The sequence below is a fragment of the Bos indicus genome, chromosome 13 (assembly GCF_029378745.1).
Source record: "Bos indicus isolate NIAB-ARS_2022 breed Sahiwal x Tharparkar chromosome 13, NIAB-ARS_B.indTharparkar_mat_pri_1.0, whole genome shotgun sequence".
NCBI lineage: Eukaryota > Metazoa > Chordata > Mammalia > Artiodactyla > Bovidae > Bos > Bos indicus.
Window position 1 is genome coordinate 62,840,793 of NC_091772.1, and position 12,807 is coordinate 62,853,599.

At 45.4% G+C, this 12,807-nt stretch overlaps 1 protein-coding gene across 4 annotated transcripts in view; it reads right to left on the minus strand.

Annotated features, from left to right (window-relative positions):
* Positions 1–10,147: 10,147 nt before the first annotated feature.
* CDK5RAP1 (CDK5 regulatory subunit associated protein 1) overlaps positions 10,148–12,807 on the minus strand; it is a 61,998-nt gene continuing 59,338 nt past the window's right edge. For 3 of the 4 annotated variants that reach the window (XM_019972268.2, XM_070801514.1, XM_070801513.1), the window contains one exon: positions 10,148–10,873. In XM_019972268.2, coding sequence (XP_019827827.2) covers positions 10,763–10,873 — 111 coding nt within the window. In that variant the 3' untranslated portion in view covers positions 10,148–10,762. The remainder of the gene's footprint in view (positions 10,874–12,807) is intronic. The other variant, XR_011570188.1, reaches the window with a different exon arrangement.

Here is a 12,807-nt window from a genome sequence, read left to right on the forward strand (position 1 = left end):
AGGTAGTCAGCCACCCAGGAACCCCAGCTGGCCTGTGAAACTGGAGAAATTGCTGGGGAGGCCGTCCTGGGGGCTGATTCTCTACCATACAGCCCAAATTATGGGGGGAGCTCACCAGTCTCCTGCAGGGTCCCTGATGGTAGGAGAAGGTGGGAGCCCAGAGCAGACCACTTGTGAGTTCTTTACCTGACTCCTCAACCTGTTTTACAAGCCTCACCTTGAAGGGAAAAAGTCACCCACAGGAGCCCCCAGTGCAGGAGCCATCAGGAGGACTTTAGGCAGGAGGGCAGGACTGTCCTGGTCTTGGATCTTACCCTTGATGTGTATATGACACACCTAAGATAAGGTGGAGGCTGGAACACGCTTTCCCAGAGAAGACGCGAATCTTTACCCCCAGCCCAGAATTTTCCCACCTGTGTGTGATCACATTGCCCGGCGCAAGGTAGATACTAAGCGCAAAATGATTGAATGGAGACTTCCTCAGGACCCTGGCTTGCTCGTCAGCAGGAATGACCTGTCCAAGCAGGAGAGAGCCTCTCCCTCGAGCCTTAGAAGATCCTCATTCCTCTCCTATGGCTTTACCAGATGCATGTCACTCTGCAGTCTGCAGACACTGTTATCCCATTAAATCTCGTGATAACACTGGGTGCTCCCTGATAGACTGTGAGATCACTCCCATCAGCCAGCAGGGCAACACCACTTCTGATGCTAGAAGTCAAGACAGGGGCTCCAAAGACCACCCTCCTGCTCCCTCCACCCCTATGGTCCCTCCCGCTGCCACCCCCATCCCAGGCCTCAAAGCTCAGCTAAGGAGCAAACAGCCCAAAACACCTCCTCTGCTCACCTGCTCTGGTGACCTAAGATCTTCCCCAAAAAGATCCCCCCTGAAGGTCTTCTTAAGAAATACATCTTTTTAAGAAGTGATTTTCAATTTTTGAAGGCTCATGATCCATGTCTTCAAAGAAAAGCTTAAAAGAAATCTGATACATAAAACAGATGACAAGGGAGCTCCTCTGATAGAATGAGACAGGGGGCTGGATCTCTGCCCTCTCTTGTTCCACTTTCTAATCCCCAAAGTGGGCACCTCTGAGAAGCCTCTATGCTCCATGGAGTAAAGTCACTGAGTCACCCAGGAGGGAGGCCACCGAGAACCAAGAGTGTTGAGGGACATGACACAGGATGGACGTGTTTTGACCAACTGGGATAATAGCCTAAAGAATGGGGAGAGATTTATTGAAAGAAAGAAAGGGGCCCAGAAGGAAGAACATGGAAAGCACTGACTCTTCCCCACCCCGACCACTACTCCCCAGGTAAGGGCTCTGATTCCTCCATACCCAGTCCAACGCCTGGTCCAATCCTGTGGTCCTGACCACAACTCCCCAGGTAAGGGCTCTGATTCCTCCACACCCAGTCCAATGCCTGGTCCAATCCTGTGGTCCTATTTTCTAAATAGTTCTCAGATCCATCAACAGTACCACACTGAACAAGGCTTCCACCATCTTTCACCTGGATTATTCCGGCTGCCTTCCCCCTGGACTCCAAGTAGCAGCCAGAATAGACTTTTCAAAACATAAACTGAATCATGTCACTTCCTGGTTAAAACCCTCTAATGGTTTCCAACTCAGAAGAAAATCCATGGTCTTCACCACAGCCCACGAGGCTCCTCCTGACTGGCCCCAGGTCAGCCCTCCATCCTCCTCAGTTTCGTTGTCCTGTGAGCTGCTCAAACACACCAGATCTTCCCTATAGCAGGCTGACCCAAGCTGTTCCCTCTCCCTCAGCCCCTCACCCTGTCTTGGGTGGTTTCTTCTCATCCTTTAAATCAACTTAGGAACCATCTCCTCTGAGAGGTCCTCAACTACTGCCATCTCAGGCTTCATTTCTTTCAAAACTCTTAACACAACTTGTCCTTTATTTCACTGAATTTTATTGGTCTGTTTACTTGGCCTGTGTCTGTCTCTCTGACTATAAGTCATGAGGGGAGAGACCATGGCTCATTAATGCATTCATGGTGCCTGGTACATAGCTGGTGCTTAATAAATGTCTGAGGAATACATAAATAGATGAACTGATGGATGGATGGATGGCTGAACTCTCCTTGCCTCACATAAGGCTGTCACTTTACACACTCAGAGCCACCGTGTCATCTGACTCCCATAATGCCCCATAAGAGAAGCAGGCAAGGAACTGGTAGCTGATTTGACAGTCAGGGAGAGAAAGTGAGGCTCTGAGAAGTCGATCCATTCATTTATTCGACCATTACTTCGTTTGTTCCATGTTTACTGCACACTGAGTGGAGACAGGGATGTACAAGGTGAGTGAGACATGCCCCAGCCCCCAAGAATCTCACAGACCAGGGGCATGAGAAGACAAACGGCACGTCCTAGGTCAAGGCTTTGGTTTCAGGCACATCTGTGCTTGAATCCCAGCCCTGCCACTTTTGTAGAGGAATAGCAGCTTCTCTGAGCCCCAGTCTCTTCATCTCTAAATGGGGATGTGGGTGATGGTAATGTGCTGCCGCTGCTGCTGAATGCAGGTTGTTGTAAGGATGGAAAGCATTTTTTGAGTGCTTATTAACAGGGGTTTGGTGGTTGTGGTCGCAATCTTGTTTCTTTTCAGTGTGATTTCCATGACATGATCCTCTCTCCATCTCAGGCAAAGCTAGATCCATCTACCCACCCCAACCCCTACACCCGTAAAACCCAAGCTGGCTGATATGTAAAATGCCATTAGAGAAACACCTATAGCTATATAGGGAGCCAACTTGTTGCACTTTCAAGCAGCAAAATGTAGCCCATGGATGGTAAAGTCACTCAGTGAGAAAGCAGCAAAAACAATGTGTAGCCCCTCAGGGAATGAATGAAAAACTCCTCTAGGCATAGACACATTCAGCTTTGACCTATTAACAAAGCAGAGACCATAGGCCTAACACATTGACATCTGTGGGGCAATTGGGTGGAAAAGAAACAGAGTCAAAACAAAGACATCTGCAAACATGTCTTAAATATTTAACCTTTTGAAACCACTCATGCATCTGTGACAAGATATATTCACATGTGTCATTGTGGTAGGATGTGTCAACAGAACTCTGTCCTCCCATTGAAAGCAAAAACTCTAGTGACATTAAAATGTCTCTATGCCTGCCTTAATTCTGGTAAAAGCATTATAAAGAATCCAATATTTCAGTTAAAAAAAAAACCCAAATCCATATTTTCTTATAGCAAATAAAGTATAAATAGTTGCCAAAGTCTAGGAAAATGGTATAAAATCTGAGAGAAAGGTAGACCAAAAAAAAAAAAAAATTCTGAAAAAAATGATTCAAAATTACATGATGATGATTACGGTAGTAAATTATGGAATACTCATATATGCCAAGGGGCTTCCCTGGTAGCTCAGACGGTAAAGAATCCACCTGCAATGCAGGAGACTCATGTTCCATTCCTGGGTTGGGAAGATCCCCTGGAGAAGGGCATAGCAACCCATTTCAGTATTCATGCCTGGGAAATTCCATGGACAGAGGAGCCTGGTGGGCTACGGTCCATAGGGTCGCAGAGTCAGACACGACTGAAGTGATTTAGCATGCCCACACGCATATATGCCAAGCATGGTGCTAACTGTTTGATTTATTCACCTCATTTGATCCACAAGGCACCCCTATGAAAGGGACAATATTATCCCTACTTTATGGACGAGGAAACGAAGGCACAAAAAAAGTTGGATGACAGCCCAAGGCCACAGAAGAGTAAGTAGCTGAACCAGGATTCACAGACAGGCCTGTCTGGCCCCAGAGCCTGTGCACAGAAATTCTGCCTCTTTCTAAAACACTAACCTTTCACCTTTGATAAATCACAAAGCTCACTGAAAATCTCATGAAAGATATGTACCCTACAAATGAAAATTAACCCAAATTTTACAAGCAACCGAAGAGTTCAGGGAGGTAAGTTCCCTACAGGAGGCCTCTGTGAATTCCCATTGCTGGCAAAGATCTGAGAGCAAGTGCACAAGAGAAGGAAACTGAGGAAGGAAAGCCACACATGACTGACAAGTCCAGGGGACTAGATGACACAGACAAGCATATATTCAGACAAACATACAAGCATGCACACGGCTCTATGCAGGTCACTAAAAAACACCTATGGGACTTCAGTGGTTAAGAATCTGCCTGCCATCGCAGGGGACATGGGTTCAATCCCTGGTCCAGGAAAATACCACACGCTACAAGGTAATTAAGCCAGTGCACAACTACTGAGCCTGCAAGCCACAACTACGGGAAGCCCATGTGCCCTAGTGCCCCTGCTGTGCAACAAGACACACCGCAATGAGACACCCAGACATCGCAACTAGAGAGCACCCGCGCTTGCCACAACTAGAGAAAAACCATGCACAGCAATGAAGACACAGCACAGCCATAAAGAAATGAATACATTAAAAAAAAATACCTCTGAAAGGTCAAAACTCTGATGCCAACCATGGCTCAGCCAGTCCTATTAAGACATCTTCACACAAAGGTCATTAAGAATCGGTCTCTGCCTTATCTTCTGGAACTGTGATCCAGCCAAGACTTGGCCGGACTTGAAAGGGCCCTGCTCTTCAAGAATCAGCAGGTCAAATCACTTAGAGCTTGGGAACAAACATGTCCTTGTGTGCAGCCTGATAAACCATACCTGCCTGAAACACTTTCCCATGAATCCTGGATTAGCAGAATTCAAAGGCTGCCCCACCTCCGAAAGTTCAAGGAGGGAGCGAGACAAAGACCTGGGAGGCCCCCAGGGCCTTCAGAGACTGCATTCCGGATATGCCCCTTCCAGACCATGGAGTTGGGTTCATTCCTTGGCACCAAAGAACCAATGGAAGCACCGATATCAAAGTTCACACCCACCAACAGGCATGACAAATTTCACCGAAAAGATGATTCTGTTTCCCTCAAAGGTCCAAGAAAAATAAGAGCCAGGACAGTCGGCTTTGTCTTCTGCTATCACCAGCTACACGTTCTGCCCTCTGAGAAAAGGTCAGCTGTCACTTGTTCTAGGCATCCATTTCAGCAAAGACAAAAACGGGACCTTTGGCAACTGGAACTGGAGCTGAGGTTCACAGTATGAGAACAGGAAGGTTGGAGAGCCCTGCAGCAAAATGCTGAGCCTGCCTGAAGTCAGGGCCCAGCCCAACCCCCACCCCAGCTCCCACTCCCCACTTAAGACATTAACCACCCCATGAGTCCAAATCACCCCCTCTCCCCGACTCTTACATTGTAAAGCTGTGGGAACACCACAGCATGATCATGCCAGGACGGCACCCCATCACAGAACATGGAGTGCTAGGAACCTAACAAATGACTGGGGCTTCTCTAAAATACAGGAAAAGCCTGAGGCCCACAGGATAGGCTTTAGAATTGAGGGAGCCATTAAATGAGATAATAAGTGAGAAGTCTGGGCTAGAGACTGGAAAATCCTGAATACAGATGAGCTCTACAGCAATCTCCTGACACCCTTTAAGCCTCATTCCTGCATGCTAAGTCACTCAGTTGTGTCTGACTCTTTGCCACCTCCAAGCTCCTCTGTCCATGGGATTCTCCAGACAAGAATTCTGGAGTGGGTTGCCATGCACTCCTCCAGGGGATCTTCCCAACCCAGTGATCAAACCCACATCTCTTAGGTCTCTTGCATTGGCAGGCGGATTCTTTACCACTAGCGCCACCTGGGAAGCCCTCAAGCCTCATTCTGGGGCAATCAGGGAAAGAAAAGGGGGCTGAGCAAATCATGTAACAAGCATGTTTAAAGCCCCCAGGCCTGCTTTCATGCTCTTGCCCACTTAAGACACAGTGTACTTTCATCCTGCACCCATCCTTCTCTCCCAAATCTCTGCATGTTTGGATCCTTCATGTCACACATTTCTGATACAATAATGTCAACTGACGTGGAGGCCATCCCTGAACGCCTTGCCTAAAGGGACCGCACACCCTCTCCCTCAGATCCCCCACTGTAGTGAAGGTCACTCAATGCTGAGTGCCAACTATGACCAAGGCATGGCACTGGCACCATGGAGTGACTCTCCCAGACTTCAGCCGTAACACCTAGAAGCCTGCCAGGGCTCGATAATGTATTCATTTCCATTAAGTCTAATGTACAATCCCTGTGAGGCATTACGGCAATGCCATTTCCTGACCAGTAGGACATGCCCAGCACATGTCCAGACTCTCAACAGACAATACCTAGGAAAACAAGAGTGCTGACTCATCCCCCACCCGTCTCAACCAGCAGGGAATGCAAACCTAGACCACAAGGGGCACTGAAGAGAGGCGAGGTTTTGGGCCCACTTCTGAGAATCCTAAGAATAGATGTATTAAAGCACGCGATGAAATACAGATACTAATGAAGCAGGAAGAAAAAAAAAAAATACTAGAAAAAAATAAAAAGGAAATATTCGAGCCAAGTATGAGATCATTAGGGGTTTCCCCAGTGGCTCAGTGGTAAAGAATCTATCTGCAATACAGGAGACTCGGATTCAATCCCTGGGTTGGGAAGATCCCCTGGAGGAGGGCATGGCAACCCACTCCAATATTCTTGCCTGGAGAATCCTATGGACAGAGGAGCCTGGCAGGCTACAGTCCAAGGGGTCACAACGAATCAAACACGACTGAAGCAACTTGGCACACGCACTCGTGAGATCATTAGAAAGTTTTCCAAAATTGTAACGATATACAAAAAATGCTTTTGATGGTACTGCTAATTTTTCAAAAGCAAAATAAAAATTATATTCGGTATGCAAAAAAAAGAAATACCAATGCTGTCACTCAGAATCTCTTTTCCCTTCTTCATATTTCTCTGAACTTTCAAATTTCCTGCCATGTGCTATTTGCATCTTATAAGTAGAGAACACAATGCATATGATAGGAAGAGAAGTTATTCAATGGAGGCCAGAATAGATAACTAGTGGGAAGTTGCTATAATAGCCCTGTGCTCTGTGATAATCTAGAGGAGTGGGATGGGGGTGAAAGGGAGGGAGGCTTAAGAGGGAGGGGATATATATAGTTATGACTGATTCACGTTGTTATATGGCAGTAACCAACACAACAGTGTAAAGCAATTATCCTCCAATTAAACGTAAATAAAATGTTTTTTTAAACTTTAATGTTGAGATCCTGGAGAGAACATCACAGGGTTGTGATGTTGAATTTTGAGAGTTCTTTACATGTCCTGGACACAAGCCCAACTTCAGATTTTCTCCCAATCTGTGCCCACCCCCACCCCACGTGGCCCTGTTTTTCATTCTTTTGCCAAATAAAACTTTGTTCTTCTTTTTCAGAATTGTTCTGGTTATTCTAGTGCTTTGGGTTTTCAATATTAATGATAGAATCAGACTGTCAATTTCTAAGAAAAAGTCTACTGGAATTTTTCTTGGGATTGCAATTTGTAAGGAATGCATTTCTTAACAATATTGCACCTTCCAACCCATGAACACGTGTCTCTCCATTTTTTTTTTAAGGTCTGCTTTGATTTATGTCATCAACTCTGTAGTTTTTGACACAAAGACTATTCAGGAACAGGTTTTGAGGGATTTATACCTAAGTAGCTTATTTTTTGTGCTACTGTAAAATATAGTCTTCATTTTAATATACAGCTCTTAATTGTCAATATACAAATGCAATTGATGTTTGTAGTTTCACCTTCTATCCTATTGTCGACTTAAAAAAAATGCACAACATGAGAGTTGCAAGTTAAGTTTTATTTGGGGCAATATGAGAACTGCAGCCCAGGAGACAGCACCTCAGATAACTCTGAGAGACTGTTCCAAACAGGGTAGGGGGGAAGGACAGTATATATGTGATTTTGGTAAAGGGGGACTACATGAAATCCAGCACGTCTATTTCTTAGAAAGCTTCTTGTGGCCACCTGTTGCAAAGAGCCAACTCTTTGGAGAAGACCCTGATGCTGGGAAAGACTGAGGGCAGGTGGAGAAGGGGGCGACAGAGGATGAGATGGTTGGATGGCATCACCTACTCAATGGACATGAGTTTGAGCAAATTCTGGTAGATAGTGAAGGACAAGGCAGCCTGGCGTGCTGCAGTCCACGGGGCCACAAAGAGTTGGACACGACTTAGCAACTGAACAACAACAGTAATCAAAGAGTATACTTTGATTTTTTTAAGTTTGTTTTATGGACCAGAATATAGTCTGTTGGTGAATGCTTCATACAATCTTGGAAACATTGCATTCTACTGTTGCTGGGTAGATTGTCCTGTACAGGTCAGTTGGTTCAAATTAGTTGGAAGTGTTGTTCAGCTTCTCTATGTGTTTGATTTTTCTGTGTACTTTTTCCATCAACTGAAAGAAGAATGTTGGTTAATCACTGGTTAACTTGTTGGTTAATCAAAGAAATCTCCAAATGTAATTGTGGGTTTCTCTATTTCTCTTTTCATTTCTGTCAGATTTTCCTTCATGTGATCTGTTGTTAGATATAGACATGTTTAGGATTACTATGGCTTCTAGGTAAACTGACTCTTCTATTATTATATAATGTCTCTCTTGATCCCTGATACAATATCTTGTTCTAAAATTTACATTGGTTTGATATTAAGATAGCCCCTATAGCCATACATATATATTTCCTAATCTTTCAAATTTTTCTTTTTAATCACACTTATACATGCCCACAGTTTAATGTCCTTCAGACACTGGTTGCATCCCCAAGCTGTTATCTGTGCTTCTGACCAACCAGCTACAAACTGAAGGTTCCCATGACCCCCTTCCTTAGGTTTGATTAACCAGCTAGCACAGCTCACTGAATTTAAAGTAACTCAGTTCATAAACTCAGTTTACAAAAGGATATGATAAAGGATACAGATGAACAGCCAGATGAAGAGATGCAGGGCAAAGTCTGGGATGGTCCCAAGCCCAGGAGCTTCTGTTCCTGTGGATCTGGGGTGCATCAGCCTCCTGATGTAAATCTGTTCACCAACCTAGAAGCTCTCCAAATCCTGTACTTCTGGGATTGTATAGGAGGCTCCTCAATTTGGCATGATCAATCATTAACTTCATTTCCAGTCCATCTCCCTTCTCTAGAGGATGGAAGGTGAGGCTGAAATTTCCAACCTTCTAATCACGGCTTGGTCTTTCTGGTGGCCAACTCCTATCCAGAAACCACCCAGGAGCCACCATCCAGTGTCACTTCATTAGAACAAAAGATGCTCTTATTGCATTTATCACTTAGGAATTTACAAGGGTTTTAGGAGCTCTGTGCCAGGAATTGGAGGCAGAGACCAATATACCTATTTTCTATTATCTCATGAGCTCAAATGAAGCCCATTTATCCAGTCCTCTAGCCAGAATAATAGAGAAGGGAATGGCCACCCACTTCAGTATTCTTGCCTGAAGAATCTCATGGACTGAGGAGCCTGATGGGCTACAATCCATGGGGTCACAAAGAGTTGGACACGACTGAGTGACTAACCCTTTCACTTTCACATGACTTGGCTTCCATGGTGGCTCAGACAGTAAAGTATCTGCCTGCAATGTGGGCGACTAGGTTTGATCCCTGGGTTGGGAAGATCCCCTAGAGAAGGAAATGGCAACCCACTCTAGTATTCTTGCCTGGAGAATTCTATGGACAGTACAGTCCATGGGGTCGCAAAGAGTCAAACACGACTGGGCAACTAACACTTTCACTTTCAGCCAGAATATAGAGGAAATCTTACGGAGATTTTGTAGTCCAATGTGCTGCACACTTTCAGCACAGGGGCTCCCCAGGATCAAAGAAGAAAACCTAAGGGAAAAAAGGAAGTTTATGCCTGAAAAACTTTACCTCCTTCCCTTACCTATTATTATTTACTCTCAGAGCTTTGGGGTATTTTCCTTTTATATTCTGTTCAGAGATTTAAATTGTGATTAGTGGGCAATATAGCAGGTGGTTGGCTTACATCATCTTGGCTCATGCATAGCCAAAGAGCTCATGAGTTCTTCGTCAAGACAGACCACATGCTGTGACATAAAACAATACGCAACGAATGCAAAAAGTTTAAATACATAACCACAATATCATTAGTTAAAAATCAGTAATAGATCGATACATTAGGAGACATGAGGATGATTCTAAATTAGACTACAAACCTCTAAGTAACTCAAGGGACAATAAAAGCAAAAGGAAAATTGGAAATGTTTAATTTTTTAATTGTTTTATTAATTTATTTTTGGCTGCACTGGGTCTTCGTTGCAGCATCCATGGGCTTCTCTTGTTGCAATGCCCAGGCTCAGTAGTTGCAGCACACAGGCTTAGTTGTCCCGAGGCATGTGGGATCTCAGTTTTCTGACCATTGGAAGGTGGATTCTTAACACTGGACCACCAGGGAAATCCCTGGAAATTTTTATAACAGAGTAGTAATGAAAAGACAACATACCAAGAATCAAAGGTAACACTTGCCAATATAGTCCTCCCTTACAGTCATTCTACCCCTCTTCTCTCCTCTAGGACTAGGACTTCTGGGATCCAGTAGAGAAAACAGAGGGAGGTGGCAGCATTTGCATCAGAACTGGGGTCTAAAAAACATTAAATCCAGTGTCATAAGTGAAAACCCCAGAAAAAATAACTCATACAAAAATGAATTTAGAGAGAGAGAGACAATTGGAAACAGGATGCCCCCAAGTTGACCTGGTTCATTGTGACATCTTCATATAGAAGCCGTCAAGGGCTGGCACTTACCCAGCCTCCTGTGGGGCTAAGTCTCGGCCAGACTGGAAAGGGCCTACCCTCCAAGAGTCAGCAGGTCAAATCACTGAGAGCTTGAGAACAACCACATCCTTGTGTCCCGCCTGATAAACCTCATGAGTGAAACACCTCCCATGGATCCTGGATTAGCAGAATTCAAAGACTGCCACATCTCCTAAAGTTCAAGGAGAGAGAGACAAAGAGCAGGAGGCCCCATCAGAGGTTGCATTCCGGATATGCCCCTTCCAGAACATGGAGTTGGGTTCATTCTTTGGCTCCAAAGAATCACTGGAAACACTGAAATCAAAGTTCACACCCACCAACAGATGTCACCGATTTTCACGTAAAAGGTGGTTCCATTTCCCTCAAAGGTCCAAGAAAAATAAGAGCCAGGACAGTCGGTTCTGTCTTCTGCTATCATCGGGTACACCTTCTGCCCTCTGAGAAAAGGTCAGCTGTCATTTGTTCTAGGCATCGACATTTCAGCGAAGACGAAAATGGGATCTTTGGCAACTGGAACTGGAGCTGAGGTTCACAGTACGAGAACATACTATGGAGGTTGGAGGGGCCCTGCAGCAAAATGCTGAGCCTGCCTGAAAGCAGGGCCCCAGCCCAATCCCCACCCCAGCCCCCACTCTCCACTTCAGGCATTGAGTCCAAATCAGCCCCCATCCCATGAGTCCAAATCACCCCCTCTCCCCGACTCTTACATTGTAAAGCTGTGGGAACACTATGGCATGATCATGTCAGGATGCACTCAATCAATCACAGAACATGGAGTGCTAGGAACCTAACAGATGACTGGGGCTTCTCTAAAATACAGAAGAAGCCTGACACCCACGGCATAGGCATAGAATTGAGGGAGCCATTTAATGAGATAATAAGTGAGAAGAAGTCTGGGCTGCTGCTGCTGCTGCTGCTGCTAGAGACTGGAAAATCCTGAATACAGACGAGCACTACAGCAGGCTCTTGACACCCTTCAAGCCTCATTCCTGGGGTAATTAGGGAAAGGAAAGGGAGCTGAGCAAATCATGTAATGACCCTGCTTGAAGTTCTCCTGAAAAAGCAGTTCTAGCTCAGGGTAGCACGGAGTACGCCTCTGGGCCGAGGCTCATATTTGTTTCCCTTCACTGGTGTCCAGCGCAGGAGTAAAACCTATACTTGTCTCCCGGGGCAGTTTTCTCTGCCTTCAGCCAGGAATCTTTCCTCCAACCTCTTGAACTAGTTAAGTTCTTACCCATGTCAGGTTCTTTGTACTTTTCCAAGCCCCAGACCTCTGCAGGCCTGGACCCCTCATATTTCCCCCATCAGGGATAAAATGTCACTCATCACCTGACACCCTGTCCAAAGAGAACTCACTCCCTCTCTCCATCTTTTTTTTTTTTTTTTAATATCACTATCAGAAGTCAATCTATTAACAGTGTCCCCCACTAAGGTGTGAGCTCCGTGAAGGAGAACCTGTGTGTTTGGCCCACTACCTAGTCCCCACAGCCTACCGCAGTACATGGCAAAGAGAAAGTACTCAGTGATATCCACCGAATGAACGCAGGCATGAACACATGCCAAGGGTCACTGAGAGCGTCACACTTTACTTCAGGGATAGGAAAGAACTCACTGACGATCCCATCTCCCTGGCTCACAGCAGAAAGTAACAGTGGGTTTGGGGGGAGATTTGATATCTATTAATAGCAAGAAGATTTGAGTTCAGATCCTAAATCAGCTGGACTTCTTGGCGTCCTGAGGCACATACATAACCTCCTCTCTAGAACTCAGTGTTCTCATCTGCAAAAAAAAAAAAAAAGGGCATGGAATGGGCTAGACCAGTGGTTCTCAAACCTGGGCCACTCGCCTGGACCATTTGTGGAGGCTTTTTCAACAAATTTCTTCAACTCAACCCTGACTTATTAAAGTATTTAAGAGTTAGGGAAGGGAGGATCCAAGAATTAAAACTTTTAACAATGACCCCCACCCCCAGGTGATAATGATCCCTGCAGGGACAGCCGGTTTTCTCCACTAGGAAAAGAGGGCAGGGCCAGGCCCACACCTGCCCTGAAGACTCCCAGAGAACCTTCCAGATGCTCTGCCCAATGCAATCCCAACTAGTGAAGC